The sequence below is a fragment of the Carassius gibelio genome, chromosome B6, assembly GCF_023724105.1.
Source record: "Carassius gibelio isolate Cgi1373 ecotype wild population from Czech Republic chromosome B6, carGib1.2-hapl.c, whole genome shotgun sequence".
In the NCBI taxonomy this organism is placed as follows: Eukaryota; Metazoa; Chordata; class Actinopteri; order Cypriniformes; family Cyprinidae; genus Carassius; species Carassius gibelio.
This window is the reverse complement of record NC_068401.1, coordinates 24,951,434-24,971,906: the sequence shown is the minus strand read 5'-3', so window position 1 is coordinate 24,971,906 and position 20,473 is coordinate 24,951,434. Positions and strand designations below refer to the sequence as shown.

Sequence of the window (20,473 nt, the reverse complement as noted above, 5' to 3'; positions counted from 1 at the left end):
CACCAAACTCCTAATACTTTTGAAATAAATGAAAGTTAATCCTAGGTTTTTTTTTTTTTTTTTTTTTTAAATGTTACTCCAAGACATATTAAGAGAGATTGGACTTTATTACTGGGATTAGTCATTGACTGATGAAAAACCCACCAAGAGCTTAACTCAGAAGCTAATTTAAAATAAAGAACAGTAAAATTATCAGAGACCGCTAAACAAGCAATCATAAAATCATGTGCCTTTATAGAGTTTGAATCTGCAGTCTTGGCACATATCTTTAACCATTAGACCACTAGATCAATATTGTCTATAATGAATTTCTGCTGTGCTTTGGAAAAAGAAATTGGAGATAAAATTGAGGGTACAAAAGACAAAGCTTTAATCAGATGCAAAGAAACAGTATGTGACAAATTAGTGGAAAATATTTTAAATTGCTCCAAATAAAGGCAAGTCCGCTACCACTGCACTTAAGTTTGACAATCTATAGGCCTTTCATGATAGTCTCCAAATGGATTGTTCGAAACATACAGCAGGAAAAATATAATGTGTAATGCAGACAAATACTAAAGTGACAAATCTTGTAAGCAAATACAGTGAAAATTAAACATTTGAGAGCAAATGAAAACTTATACCCCACCACCTAAAGTGTTATCTTCAAAACATCAAGGAACAAAAAATAAAATAAAATAAAATGTGATATACAAATCCTGAGCACTCTCAAAAACGAACAATATTTGATGCAATTAAGGCATAGTCTTCATTCTAAAACATGAGAAGATTATGTGGACGGGTGCTAGTGAAACTATTAGAAGAAGGCTTAGTTGGTGCTGAAGTGCTCTTGAAACAAAATCAGAATCTCTTTGGCTGATAAGTAACACTCCTGCAAATCCTGGATTACATACTATTATCGCATAAGGAAAAGACACTAACACTTAATTTACTTTGAAAATGGATAAATACTTGGTCTCTGATGTAAAATATAAATAGCCAATATTTTATCAAATGCAAAGCAGTCATCAACAGCTAAAAAAAAAAAAAAAAAAGGAGGCTAAATGGAAGATTTTTCTTTGCCCTTATTTTTGTTTATCTTGGACGCAAGGTTATGCTCCTGGCTCGTATAATTGTTTGGCTCAAAATCTGCTTTAAAACATTGAGGGCAACTGTATGCTTAATGGGGTTTTTGCTGCATTTTTCAAAGCATACACATTTCATTCAAACCAGACAAACTTGGTGGCAAATAATAGATCCTCATCTGTAACCCCCATTGGCTCTGCTTCGATACGCTGAAATTTATTCAGGAGTCGTCTCTGACCCCTCGCTCTTCAGATCGTTCTCCTCATCGCTATCCACACCTGAACGTCCAGCTGTACGACGTACATTTACAGAGAAATCTCCACGCCTAGAGAAGATAAAAATAACCTTAAATGTGGCGTACAAATTTACAGAATTTTCCAGTCTATGTCAGTAATTTCTCATTTTAAAAAGCAATGTTTGTGTAGGAATGATGATATAACAAAGCAGCAGAGCACGCACCTGAGTTTGTTCTTTAGGGTGCTGACCTCTCGGTTCATAAGACTAGCAGATTCTGTGGCATCTTCAAGTTCTCTCTGCAGCTTCCTGCGGGAAGCGTTAGCTCGAGCCGCTTCCTCCTCAGTTTCTTCTAGCTGTCTCTTCAACTGCTTCATACGAGTGTTCAGCTTCTCAGTCTGACCAAGAGGAAGGTTCCATCATGAACGGAATTCAAAATACTGATTACTGTACTTCCACCATTAAGAGTAAAACTTTAACTCGTAATAATGTTCCTATTTTATGGTCACAACAACAAAACAGGGCTTGGATTTAAATTAGCTGTACTTGTACAAGTGGACCAAATCACCTTTGATTGAGAACATACAAAAGATCAAATTAAGACTTGTTCTTGGCAGTATTTTGAACATGCTTGCTGTATTATAAATTGAGTGTAACACCTACCTCATTTTTGTATTGCTCAGCATTGCGTCGCTCATCATCAACCTGGAGTAAGATCTCTTTGAGCTTCTTCTCCATACGCCGCACCTGTTTTGTTGACTGCTGCCTCTCCCTGACAGGTAGTAAATGAAGTTTGGTTTTAAGAGAAAGTAAATCAGAGGAAAGCTGCATCAGGTTAACATACTAATAATAAATACCTTACAACACAAGCGGACAACTGATACTGTGGGATTTGAGGTGTAATTATGCTTTTTATAACACAAACCATCTCGAACATCACTTACTTAATCTCAACGTCCAACTGCTCTTCGAGCTGTGGGATCTTGGCCTCCAGGGCAGTGATGGTCGACTTGTACTTGCTCTTCACAGTTGCCTCCAAATCCTGAAGCTTCTGCTTTAGGTCCTTGTTCTGGCGGTCCAGCTGAGAGCGCAAACCCTCCAGACGCTGACTGTTACCACGCTCTGCAGTCAACTCCACTGTAACCTGCTCAGCCTGACGTTGAACCAAAATAAAGCCACAGAGAGTCACAAACACTGTTTGAAGTGTTCCCAATCTCAGTCGTCATCTCATGAAGCTCTCTGTACTCTACCTGCAGTGTAGCTTTCTTCAGTCGATCACTGACCAGTTCCACATTGAGATGTTCTTCCTCAAGTTCCTCCTCAAGCTGAGCAATACGTGCCTCCAGTCTCCTCCTCTCGTCGCTGCTCAGCGAGCTGATGGAGAAAAAGTATACACTGATTTAAACCACTGAACCCAGTAAGATACCCAATACACTTGGTGACTGACTGTCTAATGCAGGATACCCTACCAAACAATACATCACAATAACAACAGGTTACTCACTTCTTAGCATTCTGGCTATTGATCTCATCCTGCAGCTCATCTCGTTCTTGTTGGATTTGTTTCTTTGCTCTATCAGCAGAAGCCAGATCCTACAGAGACAAAAATGTAAAACGTTTACCATATCTGTATTATTTTAAAAATATCTATTCTTTTCACCTACCAAACAAATTTACCCTAGTTGCTGATCAAACAAGACAAACCTCATGCAGCTGCATGATCTCAGCCTCCATGCTCTTGAGCTTGCGCTCATTTTCTTTGGCCTGGTTAAGAGCCTCATCTCTGGACAGGCGCAGATCCTCAAGCTCTCTCAGCTGATCTTTCATCTGGGCCTTCAAACCAAGAGAGGAAATGACATGGATACCATATTGCATGTGCTCTAATTGTCATTTTATTCAAAATGCAAAAGTACAAATCTGACTTCTGGTTCTTAAAACCAGAAAATTGTTCCCACCACTACAACAGTGATGCATGCTCCTGTAGAATGTGTATGGGAATACCTGTAGTTTCTTGAGCTGTCTGAGGGCTTCATCTCGAGCCTTGTTGGCATTGTCAATCTGAGCAGCCAACTCTGACAGATCCAGCTCGAGCTTCTTGCGCACAGAGACAGCCTGAGACCGTTGTTTCCTCTCATCCTCAAGCTCCATCTCCATCTCGCGCACCTGACATATTCAAGCATAATGAGTAGTTGTGTATGATCTCCCAGTTTCCCAACATGCATCAGCATCTCATGGATTAACATTGCTTTGGAGAAGTCAGGCCGGCGAGGACATACCTGTTTGACTAGCTGCTTCCGTTTCTCCTCACCCTGCTCATCTCTGCTCTGCAGGTCTCTCTCAAACTGAGCTTTCATGGCCTGCAGGTTGACTTCCAAGCGCAATTTGGCATCTTCTGTGAGCTGCAGTTCATCCTCCAGCTCTTCCAGCTGAGTCTTCATTTCTGCTAACTGCTGTTCCATTCCTCGCTTGGCCCGCTCAAGTTCATGCACCTTAGAAGAATGAAAGATTGTGCACAATTCCGATAAGAGGTAATAAATCATAACCACCACTTTTACCAAACTGCACCATAACTGCCAAAAGCACACTGGATAATAATTTGCCCACCAGTCAAATTTATTAAAATCAAATGATCCTAATGAAATCTTACCACATGCCAAAACCATTCTGCTTTACCTCAAAGAGCAAGACCTTCGGAGATTCTACATGTTCTATTAATGTAGGGCATAAGACTTCACAATTGATCTAATTCACTTACACAATCCTTAATGAATTACATCTTTAGAAATTAATAGATGTTTTGGCAATGTAGACAATATTAGCTCGGTTCCAAAACATTTAGCACATTGTAAGGATAATTGGTCAAATGTGGGCAGCTTATTAGGTTTTGGAACAGAGCTGTTGTCTTAAAATACATGTAATCCATGTAAAGTTTCACATACACTCTTGCCAGCATCATCTTTGGATGAAATCAGGTCCTCCATCTCGGTTTTGAGCTGCTTGTTGACCCTCTCCAGTTCATCCTTTAAGTCAGAAATGCCCTCCAACTCTCGAGTCAAATTCAGGGCTCTGGTCTCTTTCTCACGGGCCTCTGCCTCAGCTCGATCCCTCTCCTCTGCATACTTCTGAGAGATGTTCTTCTCCTCTGCCAGCATCTGCACAGATTGAGTCATTTTATCACTTAAGGCAATTGAACATGACATTTTTTTTTAACTTTATAGAAAAACACCAAGAGAAGTAGCATTCAAAATATGCAAAAAATATTCTACCTGGTCAAACTTCTTCTGTTTACGTTCCAGCTCCTGAACGGTTTGGTGCAGGTGAGCCTGGTCTACTAGGACATCATCTAGCTCCCGCTGCAGACGTGTCTTGGTCTTCTCCAGTTTATCATAGCCGGAATTCCTCTCCTCCAACTGCTGGATCATGCTTTCCACCTCCCTCTGCAGTTTCTTTTTCCCATCCTCCATGCTTTCCAGGCTCTGGGCCTCTAGCTCAACCTTTTTCTTCATGTCTACCAACTGAGAAACAAAAGCAGAAACAATAAGAACAGTTCTTTCAAACACAGACTGCTTCTTGATCAGCATAATCATCTAAAAGAACATGTCCACAGACTCAGGGGTGCACACACCTGAGCTTGAGCCGTGTGAAGCTGCTTTTCAACATTTTTCTTGCTCTCCTCTTCCTCCTCCAGCATCTCTTTCAGGTTGTTCTGCTCATCCTCCAGTTGCCGAATACGAGTGGAGAGCGCAAGCTTCTGCCTGGTCTCCTCTTCCAATAACACCTATCCACAGAGAAAATATAGAAACAATTTTGAAAAACCAAATCAGGTTTTATTTTTAAATCAGCAAAACATCTGTGAAAGTTCATCATTAATGTTAGGGCAAGCAGGACTAATAACACTTGTGACCAACGGTCACTCAGCAACCATCAGTGACAAAAGTGTGGGAATTGTGCGCAATAGTGCCTGACCAAGTTGTACCTGTGCATCTTTAAGTTGAGATTCAACAGTAGAACAATCTTTTGCAGCTCTGATGGATTTGCTCTCCACCTTGCTCAGGGTGCCCTGTATAGCTTCAAGCTCCACCTAAACATTGACAAAATCATGATTTTCAAACTAGGCACAAATTTCCACTAAAACTTGCAATTATTCAAGTGTATCAAAATCTCTACAAGATCCTTTTAGTTTCAATACCTGCATCTTCGACACTTTATCAGCCAGTTCTTGTTTCTGTCTCTCACTCTCTCCATGTTTGACCTGTAGCTCCTGGAGCTGTGACTCTGCTTTCTTTCTGCGCTGCTCTGATTCATTTCTGCCTTGTGACAATGACTTAAGTTCGATCTGAAGTTCATTGCGTTCACTCTCCAGAGCCTGTTTAGCTTTTTCCACAGATGCTTTACCCTGAGGGATCCAACAGTGAAAGTTAGTCAACATTTTTCCACCGTTTGCTTTTGTGGATGTAAAGAAAATCCAGACTTCTCAGAGAAACACTACCTTAAAATAGACTGGTCAGATTTGAAGTTGTCATCTTTTAGAAAGTGCTAGATGCATACAATGTGAAACATTGCTACATTTTAAATTATAGTTCCACCTTCTTAAAAATAGCTTTAAAAAAAAAAAAAAAAAACCCCAAAAAAAATCTGACATTCCAAATTTTCAAAGCGGCATCTTTTACAGCCTCTCACCCTTTTGGCCTGCTCCAGCTGTTCATTGATCTCCTCAAAGGCCTGGTTGTGTTTCTGTCGCATTTCAACTAGCATCTGTTCATGTGAACGAGCCTCATCTTCCAGATTCTTCTTCAGCTGAGACACTTCAGTCTCTCTCTTTGCCCTTCAGATAGGAAGAGAAAACTGATATATAGGACTGCGCAGTAGTTCCTTCATTTTCCCATAAGAGTCACATGCTACCCTTGCACAATTTACATCACAGATAATCCAAATGTAATTACCAATCATAAGTTAAACACAAAAGTACAGTTTGATGAAGCAAATATTTCTCAAATTAGTTCTTCATTAGCCCAGACACTTTTTCTTCATGGCTAACCTGAGTTCCTGTTGAGCTGCTGTAGAGTCCAGTGTGTCCTCAAGTTCTGTCTTTAGAGCCTCTAGCTCTTCTCCCAGGTCCCTGCGGTGTTTCTCAGCTTTAGCACGAGCAGCTTTCTCCAGCTCCAGATCTTCCTGCAGCTCTGAGAGCTGGGCCTCCAACTCACGAATGTTCTTCTGGGCAGCATTCTTAAGAGCAGCTTCCTCCTCAATCCTACAGTAGGTAGTGGGGTTTCAAAAATGTATCAAGAAATTAAGTGTTATGGAAAGTGTTAGGCCTAAACGACAAATATGCACATGATGGACAGATGAAATGGAACCTTGCTAGTGCAGCCTGGAGCTCTTCCTCTTTCTTGGCCAGCTGAGCACGGAGCTCTGCGATCTGAGCCTGCAGCTCTGCAATCTGATCATGCAGCTCCGTAGAGTCACCCTCCAACCTCCGTCTACTCTTCTCCAACTCTTGCCTCTGCTTCTCTTCCTTCCTTAAACGATCTAAAAGAGTGGACATGTAACATGTCAAAAACAGAAAAAAAAAAAAAAGTAAAGATGAATGGAGATGGACAAAAGAGAACACTGCAACACAACTCTTTGTTGCTGTAAATGGATAGTTTTTTCCCCAATCAGCATTCCTGGACTGACTTTAGAGAGAAAAAGTTTTTAAAACCATTTCAAGGTCCTGAAAATGCTTACCCTCCAGGTCTGTAATCATGGCTTCATGTTTGTTTTTGAGTTTCTGCAAACTCTTGGATTTCTCTTCCTCTTCAGCCAGGTTAGTAGTGAACTCCGAAATTCTCTCCTCAAGCTGCTTTTTTTCCTGTAAGCACAGATGCCAACACACAACTATCAGGACAAACATTAAATAGTTTTTGCAGCAGATAAATGGACACCTCATGCAGTCCCTGCAGGTGGGTGGGCATAATGGCTGACATACATATAGATACACTATTGCCGCGTTTCCACCACAGGAACTTTACCCAGGAACTAGGGACTTTGGCCTGGTACTTGGTGTGTTTCCACCGCAGGAACCCGGAACCTTTAGAAAAAAACGGCCTTCAGAAAGTCCCTGCTGGCAAGGTTGTACTTTTTCAAAGTTCTGGAACTTTCGAGGGCGGGACTTGGATGCTAAACATCCTGATTGGTTGAGTTCACGCGGCATTGGTTGAGTTCAACCACCATTTATTTGGATCATTTTCAAAATATTACTGTGGTTGTGTCATGAAATGTAATTTTATAAGTGAAATCTCAACTCTAGTTAAATTCATTTTTGGGAAACATTTTAGTTGTGAAATACTACTAAAGCATTTTTTGCATGTGTAACATTGCATTAATTTTCAGGAGCCAGTATCATATGGTGGAATCAGGACCAGGTTAAATTTCCCACCCCAATTCCTGAATAGTGAATTGAAACTACAATGATTAATGTAAAAGCGTAACACATTTGTTAGACCTTGTTAAGTTTGGCGTTTTGGTCATCAAGAACCATAATTTCCTCCTCTATCTTCTTCAGCTTGGCATCCATGGTGACTTTCTCCAACTGCAGCTTCTGTCTGGCAGCTTCCTCCTCATCCAGTTGTTGTTCCAGATCCTGGGATAGGATTTTAGGTTTTCAATAACAAGTGAACAGTAATCTCAATCTGAAACTCTAAAGCACCGATCTCCCAAATGCACACTATTTTATCAAACTTCCTCGCTTACCGAAATGTTCTGTTGCATCTTCTTCCTCTCCGTCTGAAACTGTGATACTCTCTCCTCCTCTTCTTCCAAGCGGGACTCCAGATCTTGTAGGATCTCCTCCAATTCCTGCTGGCGTACAGCAAGACGTGCCCTCATCTCTTCAGCCTCTTGACACAGCTCTGTCGCTGCCTGCAACTGCTCCTGCAGTGCCATCTTCTCTGCATTTAACTTTCACAAGGAAATATCTGATTAGGTTATGGACCCCAAGAAAGAATATTGTAGGGGAAACACATCACACCCATATATACCTGCTGTTGTTTGGCCTCAAACTCTTTGAGCTGGTCCTCAGCCTGCAGCTGTCTCTCCTTCATCTTAACCAACTCTTCTTCTTTAGCGACCATTTCCTCTTCCTGTCTGGTCACCTGCAGCAAAGGCTTCACCTGAAAACCAAGAAGTGGAGACATTTCTTTTATATATCTTGCTCTAATAAACATACAGGTCAATGAATCTGGATGTGTACCTTGGTGAAGAGTCTCCACCAATTCCAGTTCCTGAGTTTCAAGTAGGCTGCACAGTTCCTTTGGATCACCCTCATGGCCGTTAGCTGCTGCTGCCTCTTGGCAAAGGCTCTGTATAAAACAAACCCCAGTTTATCACTGTCAAACTGTCCCTTTCAATTAACACTTGACCAACATCTTCAGTCTCCTGTTCTCCAAGACACTTAATTTATGGTTCTCAGCAGCGGCCAGAATTTTAATATTGGTGCATCCCCAAAAAAAAAAACATTCAGCTCAAGTAATTTTTAGCACTTCAATCTCTGTTGTAGCTTGAATTTGTACAAATTTAAATCTTTACCTCCTAGCAACATAGCCTCTACACCAGGCCTGGAAAGTGATAATGACATCCGTTATCTTCAGATCTCTCTCCTCTTCCAGGTGGGCAAGAACTCCAGCCCTGAAGAACACTTTACTCTGACCTATACGGAACAAGTTAGAATCCAGCTCTAGGGCTTTGATCTGAGTGAGAGAGAAAAAAAATTATACATGTGACTGACAACAAGTTAACATTTTTAACTAAACATATCAATTGTCATGTGTGCATTGACTCTTACCATGAGGACACAGGCCTGCTTTCCATCCATAAAGCCCTTGGGGATGGCATTTGGTGAGAGGATCTCATATCTGAAATTATATTAGGGGAGAATAAATTAGAGACTAAAGATGATTTTAAAAAGTCTAGATACCTAATCAAACAAAAACAACTATATATGCATTATTCATAGTGTACAAGCAGGCGGAATACTGATTCTGGAAAATCCAAATACCTTTGTCTGAACTCCTGGAAGACAATGCGGTTGGGAAACCCTTGTCTACAGATCCGAATTCCTTCCAGAACTCCATTACACCGTAGCTGATCTAGAACCAGATTGTGTGCCAATTTACCAGCCTAGAGGAGAAAAGCAGTGACGTAAACTGTTAGAGGCGTCAAAAGGTACATGAGCTATCAGGCTGCACAAACATGTTGAAGATTCTCTTCACACCTTCTTCTCATGATTGGGGATGATGCATCGGACAAAGTTAGGGTTGGTGTTTCTGAGAGTGGTCATCAGATTTGCCAGCTGCTCTTTGTACAGCTGTCCTACTGTACGGAACATTCCCTTGCGAGTCTTAACGGCTCCATGCAAGGATTCAGCCATTCCCGCCACTTTGTCCAATCCCACAATTCTGTCCACTGATGAAAACAATGAAAAACAAAACATTATGCCGGAAACTAACAAAAGAGTCGAGACCACTTTTCACATTTATCTGTGGAGTCATTTAGTGTCCAGGGTGAATAGTAGCAGACCACCTGCAGATTACACACTGGCAGAACCAGACTCACTTTTCTCTATGACGACCTAAAAGCCTGACAAACAAGAGCTCAATGCAGCAGGTGGATTGTCGTCAAATCTTGTTTATATTAGTGAGAGTAATTCTCAAATGTATTATTAATAATAATAATAATAATAATAATAATAATAATAATAATAATAAAGCTCAAAATGCCATCAAATAAATCTACTGGATAATCATCTACTCAAAGTGTCATACCATCCTTCCAGAGCTCTGACACAAACTTGTCAGATGATTGGTTGAGTAGAGTAGCCACATTGTCATTAAGAGGGTCCATGTTTTTCATTAGCCATTCATTTGCCTTGTAATCAACCTGTAGCAGACCAGACAGACACATGCGTTCACTTGCCCACCTCAGCGGTTTCCACAGACATTGCTTATCCAGTATGACATCATGATACAGACATCCAGAGTATCAATTACTTTACAAACATGAGAAACTAATCTTGTTCAAATAATGTTTAAGACCCATAATGGCTCTTACTTTGCCAGCATAGTGAATGATACAGAAGTCAGCATCATCTTTGAGCTTCTTGGGTTTCTGGAATTTGGAGTTGTTGCCCAATTCCTGAACAACTTTCTCCACAAAGGATTTGTCTGTGGCTTTCGGGAACCAGCACTCCTCATCCAACAGAGCCAGGATTCCTGGAGGACCAGTCTGAGGGGGATGGGTGGAGGGGAAAATCAAGCCAAAAAAAAAAAAAAAGAATTAAGGAGGATTTGAGACAAGCAAAAAGAATCTGGGGAGTTTGAAGAGGAAAGAATAAACCTACAGTCTTTTCAATGAGTTCAATGCAGGGCTGCAGGTCAAGGCCGAAGTCAATGAAGCTCCATTCGATGCCTTCACGCTGGTACTCTTCCTGCTCAAGGACGAACATGGTGTGGTTGAACAGCTGCTGAAGCTTCTCATTTGTGTAGTTGATGCAGAGCTGCTCAAAAGAGTTCAGCTACAGAGAGAGACAGAATTTGAAAATCAAAATGGTTATGCTAGAATGGAGGCACTCAAAAATAAAACATCTAGGAAATTCTCATTTTTCCCACAACCCTTTCACACCTCAAAGATTTCAAATCCAGCGATATCCAGGATTCCAATGAAAGAAGCTCCCTGGCGCTTGGTCTTATCTAAAGCCTTGTTGATGCGCATAACCAGCCAGCGAAATAGTCTCTCATATGTGGCTTTGGCCAAAGCCTCCACTGCAAACTCAGCCTGCTCTTGAGTCTGAGCCTTCTGAACGCAATCACGACCCACTTTGATGCGTGGCGTGAGAATGGCACGTGTGAAATCAGTCACATTCATGCCCAAGAGATGGCTCACCTTCTGGGCAGCTGATAAATGAGAAAATGGGTACTTAAAAATCTGAAAAGATGACTGATTTCACTCTAGAATAAACATCAAGTATAACAAGAATAAACCAAGCTGGGATTAATTTGTAGTGCATGTTAAAAAAGAAAGAGAAACCTGTGTTATCGGGCATGGAGGCTTGGTCAGTGTTGCGTTCCTTTTTAAAACTCATGTTTCCCAACTGCAGTACAGCAGATACTACCTTCAAAAGACCTGGGACATAATAACAGAACTCATTACATTTCCTCAGACTAACGCGCCACCTCAACCAAAACCACAAACTTTAAGTTCATTCCGTATAAGGATAACTACAAAGTATAGTTCAACACAGGAAAGCTTGACAGTTTCTCATGATGGCCTGATTCAGGAAAGATGCCACACCTTTAGGCGATTACGAAATACAGATGAATGAATGTCTTGTTTGGGTCTCCATACCTGTCTGCTCCTCCTCAGGGATGCCCATAATCCTGAAGGCATCTATGGTTTCAGCAAACAATTCTTTATCCTGTTGTCCGGGGATTGTAACATTTCCATTTGACAGGAAGCGGTACTTCTTGTAGTCCTCTAGGCACAGCTCAGCTGTAGAGTGGAGAATAAACTTTAAAACTTTTCACAGAGATTAGTCCTAGAGTATATTGCACTGTCTCATGGGTATTCAGTGTTAAAGTTAAGTAAACGGTGTATATTCACAAAACCCAGTAAGAGTTAAGTTTGTTAATGGCACAAGATTGTTCTCACCACGCAATTTGTCTCCTGCTCCTGTCAACAAGTAATAAAAAACATGGAAGGCCCGTTCATCTTTGGCCTGTCTGATTGCACGAGACTTCTCTAACAGATCTGAAAAATGCTTGTTAGGGGATTAACAGAATAAGATGAATACATTCTGCATGAGAACATTGAAATAGAAATTGTTAGCCTGTTAATATTTTATAGTTTCCTAAATGTTTCAATCAAAGGATACAGGTCTCAATATTGGCTCCAACGATGTAACCGTTGACATCAAAGTTTATCCTGATAAACTTTCCCTGGGAATGAATAGCTTATATTGATTCATGTCGACATTTATGACCTTGGGACCTTCTAAGAGAAATCAAGTGGATTTTTGTCTGTGCAAACTTACGAATCGAGAAGAATTATCGTTTTTCACAGTCTTGGCATTGCCAAAGGCCTCCAGAATTGGGTTAGCCTGGAGCAACTGTTTCTCCAACTCCCCCTGACAGACAAATAATTGATTAGATGGAATTAAGAGAACATTAAGAGTTACAACAACAGGAACTATTAGTGATTAGTGACTACATATCCCGAAACAAAGTTCCCAAACCATCAATACTCCGTAGACCCAGATCATTTATTTGCAAATGAAAGTTTTGCTTGAGGCTGAAACCTGATGCCCATTTTTGCAGTTGAGCACATTCTTCCATTACATTTATAATGCTTAAAAACCATTCTTGCATTAAACTTTGCTCCACACCGGTGTTAGAATATGCATTTGCTGAAACCGTTAAGAGACTTTGCAACATAAATCAAGCCTGTAGACAACAGTGATCAAATGACCAGAAAAGAGGGGTTGGATGTCATGGTTGGACAGAGAGGAATGGGGAAGGCGTATAACTCACATGTGACAGGGTGACACTGCTCTGGAGGATGAAAAAGAGAGAAAGTCTCAATATGGGCACAACTTTTTTTTTTTTAAGGGTTTAGTGTATTATCAACCATGAACAAATATGCAGGTATTCACAAAGTCATTAGAAATCCAGTGGGAACAGGTCTAGGTCTGATATAGAAATGTTCAAGAATTTTTACTTCCTGGTCGAGGGAGAGCGAATGAAACCAGTTTCAAATCCATAAAGAAAAACGGAGAAAGAGTTTTGACAGGAAAAATGGAGGATGAAAAACAGGAAGAGATAAAACTAGTATCAACAAGACATTTGTCATGAAGGGGGCTGGAGACAATAGCTGTTAAAAATGGATGTGGTTATTTATAATCAGCTCCGTCATGACAATCAGCACTCATCTGTCAGCTGTGCACGCAAATGAACATTTGCTCGTGAATGACTGGCTTCCCTGTAGTGAACATAGTGAGAAAGAAGGGGGTTTATACTCACTTGATCTTTCTTTGTTTTGAAGGATGACGCTACAAATGCAAGGTACTGAATAACTTTTTTGGTGTTTTCTGTTTTTCCAGCACCAGATTCACCCCTGGGGAAATATTAATAAAGAATATGTTTTTTTTAGAGAACACCATGCTGGTTATTTTTATATTTTATTTTGGTACCAGTATTTTAGAAGTTCCAAGTCAAGCTTACGTGCACAGTATGGACTGATCCTCACGATCTAAAAAGATCAAGAAAAAAGAATTAACAGCATATTGCATAAACAGGGGTGCCATTTTGGCATGAATAAAAGGTATCAGTTGTGCAGTTAGCATTCTCACCCTGCATCATGCTCCTGTAGGCTGTGTCTGTGATGGCATAGATATGAGGGGGCATCTCATGCCTCTTTTTGCCCTTGTACATCTCAACGATCTCTTCCGTGTAGATAGGCAAATGCTTATATGGGTTTATAACCACACAGAAGAGCCCAGAGTATGTCTGAAACAATGATTTACACATGACATTCTTCATAAAGTGTTTGAAGCAGATTGACTTCCAGATAACAAGTCACAAATAACCCAACATTAAATGATTCTCTGGGAGTAATGAAACAGTTATGCATTATCCACAAGTTCTCTGCATAGTCAGCATGTTCATTTGTTAACCTGCCAGTAAATGCACAATATCAGAGCTTGAACATCACAAACGTGCAGTTCAGACAGACTTACATAGATGAGCCCCGAGAAGTACCTCTCCCTCAGGTTGTGCAGAACAGAGGCTTCATTCAGGCAGGTGAGCTCCGCCATATCTTCCACCTTGCTGAACTTGGGTGGGTTCATCTTCTGGATGTCATCTTTGTTCACCTTGATCTTCTTGCCAGAGTCCATCAGCTCCACAAGACACTCATCTCCAGACTCCTCTTTGACGGAGCCAGCCTCAAAGCCAAGCTTCTCTGAGGGAACCCACACCAGCTTCTTGGAGGCCCAGTCCGCCTGGGCCAAAGGGTCATTGATGGTATTGCGGTCGGCATAAAGGAACTTCTCTGCATCTGACATTTTGGCTACATACAGGGAAAAAAGTGAAAGTATTAATGTTTTCTGTGGTTTTAAAATATTAAAGTTACACAGGATAAACCAAATAAGATGACAAATGTTCAGGGAAGAGGATTGGAGAATTAAAACTAGCTTTACGACATCTAGATGTTCAAGCATCTGACACCAGTATGTGTCAGACCAGGAAACATGTCAACCAAACCTGCGCAGGCTTCTGGACTGATACTGTGCTATCTCAACTCTTTTGCTTCCCCAATTTTATTCCTTCCCTTTCCCTTACCATTTATTCCATACGGAGTCAAATTTCTTTAATAATTATAGAAATTCCATAAATTCCCAACACCCAAATTAGAACCCCAACAATAAGTTTTAAATTCATACAGTATTTTCAAATAAATATATTTATATAAAATATATATAAATATTTTGTGGCTAGAAACAAAGACTGACTCGTTTGGGACCATTTTGAACAAATAAAAAATTACCAATTACAAAATTTACAAATTAAAGATTCCCAAAACTTTTATAGTTTTATAATTCATTTATCATTTTTAAAATTTAATAGTACAACGCTATCTTATGTTAGTATCTTGTGAATTCTGAAAAATTATATATGTGCACCGTTCAGAACAGTTGCAATAAAATGTGTAAATGAGACCCCCTGTTTCCATGTTACCATCACATTTATGGTGCCAGGATTACACAGCTAGTGGATTCATTCGTTTGCATTGCCATACAAGCATCTATGGCTATTTTCATGGCAAAAATCAATGTAACTTAGACAAATAGCAGTAACATACAGCAGCACTGCAAAATGCTAATGTGCAATAAAACTGACTTAAAGGCACTTTTAGTGAGGGTCTATCTTGCTGATGCAAACATACACAAGCTCCTATTACTGCTCTGAAGGAGTAATTCCTAAACAAGTTTGGGCAAAGACCATTTCATTACCTGCCCCACCCTGCAGAAGGCACCAGAACTCTGAAATGTAGGAGAACTCCTTTATTTCTGTAAAAAGTGCAATTATGTAACCTAATATGGCTTAAACAGCACTATGCATTATCAGAAATGTTTAATCACTGTATCACAAGAGACCACTTAGAAAATATGAAATGGGCAAATACTGTAAGAAACATCAGAAGTCTGATAAATTATGCAAGGTTCCTCTTTAAAGAAATATAGCCCATGCTGTCAAAGTCTAAATGGATAAATTCTAATATGCATAATATGAATATCAGAGCAATGTTACTTAAGGATCAATTTAGAAGCAAAAGGCTGTAAAAGATCTAGATGCAGTCAAGCCTAACTGCACAGATTTACTGGGAGTCAGTTCAATACCACTTAAAATGGTCAGTGTCTGCCATTTTGGGGTGTCTATAGTACATGGTTAATAACGTCACATGAATACAGCATTTCAGTATCTCAACAGACTTTTGGGGAGTATATTTTTCTCTAACTCTGAGGATGCAGTTAAAATATACTTGTAATATATATATTACCAGTAATGCATATTACTGCAAAATTTGCAGCCAGTTAAAAAACACCTCTAATATTGACAATTATAAAAGTGTTTGTTGCAAATCACAACAACTGCCATTTGTAATATTACTGAATAAATTATACAATTTAAATAAGGAGAACAAGGAATAGGACTCAAAAAAAAAAAAAAAAAAAATTTAATGGTCAGTCATATGGCAGTGTCCTACATAGATCCATTCCTCAGGGGCAAGGAAAAGAAAGGTTTCTGGGATTCAAAGTTCTCTGCCTATTCAAACATTGAATATATTTACTGCCAGCACCCTCTAAACATTTCAATCTGCCAATCAATCGAACCTGACAGAAAGCAAGCCAAAGTGGGGAAAAGATGCTAAGTGATGTGCAGTGATACCATTAATTGGCACTCGGAGCATCAGAGAGGCATCTCAAAAGGGAAAAGAGATGACAACATCACAGCTTTAGTGTACTGTTGAGATGGAGTGAGTGTTAGAAGGATAAGGAGATTAACAGGGTGTCATCTCGGTCTGCAAGTTCATTAACAGCTTAAATACAGTCACTATGATTAAATGCAGAATGACAGCATGTGCCCGTGCACATGACATGCACCTCTGTTGGGTTTCATCCGATTATACAAGAACAAAAATAAAGGAACAAACTAAGGAGTTAGTTATAGTACATGTAAGTGACAAAAAGAGTTGGACAATCATGGTTTAGCAATGAGGAACAAACAACCACCCATGACAGAACAAAACAGTGAAATGGTTTCTTGAAATTGTTGATATCCTCATTTAGCTTGAAGCTTTAATGCAAGACCTTAGAAGGCAACGGGTTAGGGCTTGCGGTCTGAATTTAAAACTTCTATAATATATATATATATAAAGAACAGGAAATGGACTCAATTTGCATTAGAAGGGGTCATATGACGCAATTAAAAAATCCTTTCTCTTTGGCGTGTTATAAGCTCTTGGTGCATAAAGATCTGTACAGTTGCAAAGACTAAAGTCTCAAATCCAATGAGATATTCTTTATAAAAGTCAACCACATCCCCCTAAAATGGCTCGTTCTAACACGCCCCCACATTTCTACATCAAGATGTGGGAAGATTTGCATAAGGCCACCCAGATGTTCAAGCAAAGAAAGAAGGCTTAACTTATTCTGGCTGTAGTATTGTTGTTGCAGCACCACAGTGTTGTGGAGATGCTGTGTTTCTCACTGTGAAAGCGTAACTACTTTGTTTGGCGTTCCAAAAGAGGACTATATTCGCTCCGTCATGCCTACAGCTGTTCTATGCTGGTTGCTGAGGAAATACATCAACTCCGTGCTGTGGATCGCCGGAGCAGCTTTCACCATGGATGAAGCATGGTCCATCCCAGGGTCATCACATGTGGTTGCCACAAGCTCCTCTGTCAAATTCGCCGGCTGCGCTGTTCTCAAGCGGTCCTCTGCTCACTCAACCTGGCCATGTGTGACGCTGTGTTTCGTTGTGAAACGAAACTACTTTGTTTGGCTTTCCAAAAGAGGACACGACTAGAAATCAGTGGTTAAGTTGTCTTTACAACACTGTTCCAGAACAATTTGACCCAAATATTCAGATGTGTGCAATGCATTTTATGGTGAACGGTTTCCTAAACTGTCGGCTGTTCTGACTCACAGACGGTGAGTTTTTTTTATATTTAAAGAATTTGCCACTGAGGAGTCAAACATGAGTTTTAAGCAGTGTAGAGTAACACTTGTTGTTTGTCATTTCTCTGATTACAAATTCAGACATTGTTTTGTTTACGCAGCACAATGCAACGCAATGTGTAAAAAGACAGTGCAAGTCATTATATTCAGTAATTATGTCCCCACTGGATGTGACAAATGCTTCATTTGTAATGGGTTTTATTGGTTTTGTCTCTTTGCGCCAGGAGACGGCATCACAGTATGGTGAAGGGCATAACATTTTCATCATATGCTTGAGGTATTCAGCCAATCACAATGCACTGGGATAGCTGGCCAATCAGAGCACACCTCTCTTTTCAGACGAAGAGCCTTGTAAAAAGCAAGGGGTTTCAGAGAGGCGGGGCATAGAGGAGAAACAATAAATGTACAGTGTGGAAAACAAGGCGTTTTTTAACCTTAAAGGTGTTCTTTTTAGCAACATCATATGACCCTTTTAATTGTGCTTGTAATACTTCAGTCTGAATTTTAGTGTAGAAATTCAAACCTGGTTATATCTGGGCATCGGGACCACACACAAGACTTGGTAAAATACCCTTCATATTATTAAACAAATTTCTGTCCTGCCATCACAGTAGTCACCTGCAGTGCCATGCTTTATTTTATCCTTTCATCAGGTTGTTCTCTCATCCCACTGATCTTCTTGGCTTATGTTCAATCCTTGCTTCTAGTTCAAATGCCAACAGCTCTGAGATTAATTCAACAACACAAACACAGGAGACGCCAGTACTTACAGTGATAATTTTATGCAGGGCAAATTGAAAATAATCTAATGCAAAAGACTTCACAAAGACATTCACGCAACTTTGTTACTAGCATTGTGTCATAAGAGTTTAGGCATCTTGTTCAGAGTCTGATCTGAATGCGTGTCCTCTACTCCCTAAATTATGACTAGTTATCACTTCCTTTTCCCTGTCACGATATAATTTTATTGGCAGCATAGTTCCACGCGCGTGCACTGGCTGATTGTGCAGAACAGATACAGGTGCGCGCTCAGATGAGAAGAACTGAAATGTCACCGAATATTACAAGTTGACTCACCTGTTTTCTCTCAGGCGCCGTTTATTGAGAAGACCTGCTTTCCCCCAAATCTCCTGTTTTTATGGAGAATGACACGGGTGTGACAAAATTATCCAAAAATCTCTGGAGTTCGTTGCACTTTCGTGTTTACTCATCGGCGTTGTGCGCTCTAGTTTCCTCTCACTTCTCTCAACAAACTCCCTCTGACTCTTAAATCAGCTGTGTGGGCGTATCTAGACAACGTCGACAACCCTAATGTCCCGCCTACTTATATGATTGAGCGCTTCTTTGGACGTGTCAATCAAAAGATGTGCTTTCATTGATTGGTCATTTCTTCAGCACGGCTATAATTGTGATCTAAAAAACCGTGATCCTACGTTAGGCTAGGCCAAGGGTAGCAAGTTCGGTCCAAGGGAGCCGCAGTCCTGCAGAGTTCAGCTTGAGCCCTAATCAAACACACCTGAACAAGCTCATCAGAATGTCTTCAAGGTTACTTAGGCTACAGGCAGGTGCCCAGTAGCTTCTCGGCAGGTGAGGGGGTTTTCAGGGTTGGAGCTGCAGCTCTCTACCGAACTTGCCTACCCCTGGATTAGGCTAAAATACACTGCAAACCTCTGATATAACATTTAAATTAAATGTAATATATTTGTGTTTTATATAGAAAAAAAGAGGACTTAGAATTTAGTACATTTTAAGCAGATATGACTAATTAAATAGGCATACAATATTTAAATATACAAGAAGAAAAACGATAAATATCGAAAATAAGGGATTCAGAATAGAATGCTGAGTTTGAATGCTGTTTTCAACAATTTTACATCGCAAACCTCTGACTTTCTACAATGAAGTTCCACTTAGCATTGTGCTAGGATTGCAACGAAAACATCATACTACTGACACGTTTTATTATTTAAATCACTTATATCATTGCACAGACACACAACAATCATAATATCCCATGTAGTACAGAGAGAGTGTATGGACTGTTAGCCTAAATGCTGGTGGAGGGTGAAGGAATGCAGAGCTTAGCCAGTACTCGCATTCCTGCACTGATATTCCCTAGTACATTTAAAAAATCATACTGTGGAGGTAAACTAAGACAAGAGAGAGAGAGCAGGAGACTAAAGTGAAGGTATAATGCTATGAGTCACTCACAGGATATCATAAAACTATAAACACTAGTCAGGCGATAACTAGGATAAGCTTGTCATGGCATTTATAGATATTGCATTTTTCTGTCTGTGTCAGTTGAGATATGTGAATTCATTATCGTAAATGATGTTGCTGTTATTGGCAACAAAGTAAACAGACCTCCTCTACAGAAAAATCAAAAAGTCAAAGTTCAAGAAAGGCCATAAAGAGGGTCAGACAGATCTACGTAATCCAATGTGAAATTGACTTGTTTATACAAAATGTTATTTTACGGAAAATTATTAACAAAACGGATGCTCACAGCAAGACAACTTGTATAAAGGACACTGACAAGTATATGTCTACCTGGCCTCAGGTGGGTTGATTCTTCCTTATAAGGAAGGAAGCAAGCACACAGTGAAAGGATGGGCTGTAGATTAAGAAGCAGTGGTTTTGGATTACCCATAACCCCACTGGCCCATCTTCCTTCTTCCTCATCTTCATCTGAAATACTCAGTGGCATGAAAGACGAAGAGATAATTTTCAAGAGAAGGCTTGTCGCTACATGACCACACACCAGATAAGCAGACAGTAAATGAGCTTTCTTAAACCTGCTGGTGTTTGCACATTGTTTGACTGAGTTCTGCTTCAAATACACTGGTATCTGTAATCTTATCCATAGTATGAATACCAAACATGCGTAGGGTGCGTTACTTG

General features: G+C 40.1%; 1 protein-coding gene across 1 annotated transcript; it reads right to left on the bottom strand.

Annotated features, from left to right (window-relative positions):
* Positions 1–346: 346 nt before the first annotated feature.
* On the bottom strand, positions 347–18,865 carry LOC127959735 (myosin-9). Its single transcript, XM_052559089.1, has 41 exons — positions 18,647–18,865; positions 14,066–14,397; positions 13,679–13,835; positions 13,551–13,578; positions 13,350–13,443; positions 12,861–12,881; positions 12,365–12,457; positions 12,206–12,269; positions 11,983–12,081; positions 11,680–11,823; positions 11,362–11,457; positions 10,957–11,228; positions 10,676–10,849; positions 10,387–10,560; positions 10,101–10,215; positions 9,551–9,741; positions 9,335–9,456; positions 9,122–9,191; positions 8,866–9,026; positions 8,531–8,639; positions 8,319–8,450; positions 8,032–8,238; positions 7,784–7,921; positions 7,027–7,150; positions 6,657–6,828; positions 6,338–6,550; positions 5,980–6,124; positions 5,489–5,695; positions 5,276–5,380; positions 4,925–5,077; positions 4,566–4,814; positions 4,239–4,451; positions 3,576–3,788; positions 3,301–3,462; positions 3,004–3,132; positions 2,804–2,892; positions 2,550–2,673; positions 2,244–2,452; positions 1,963–2,071; positions 1,525–1,697; positions 347–1,390 (listed from the first exon to the last, which is right to left on the bottom strand). Exons 2-41 carry the CDS (start codon positions 14,390–14,392, stop codon positions 1,282–1,284), a joined length of 5,886 nt encoding a protein of 1,961 aa, XP_052415049.1. The 5' UTR covers positions 14,393–14,397; positions 18,647–18,865; the 3' UTR covers positions 347–1,281.
* Positions 18,866–20,473: the final 1,608 nt, after the last annotated feature.

What these genes read in the sequence shown, in the direction of transcription:
- LOC127959735 (XM_052559089.1), bottom strand. Translation starts at nt 14,392, where the DNA reads ATGTCAGATGCAGAGAAGTTCCTTTATGCCGACCGCAATACCATCAAT. An exon ending in CTCCATGCCCGATAACACAG is followed by an intron (nt 11,229 to 11,361) that starts GTTTCTCTTTCT and finishes CTCATTTATCAG; the next exon opens with CTGCCCAGAAGGTGAGCCAT. An exon ending in CTGGATTTGAAATCTTTGAG is followed by an intron (nt 10,850 to 10,956) that starts GTGTGAAAGGGT and finishes CTCTCTCTGTAG; the next exon opens with CTGAACTCTTTTGAGCAGCT.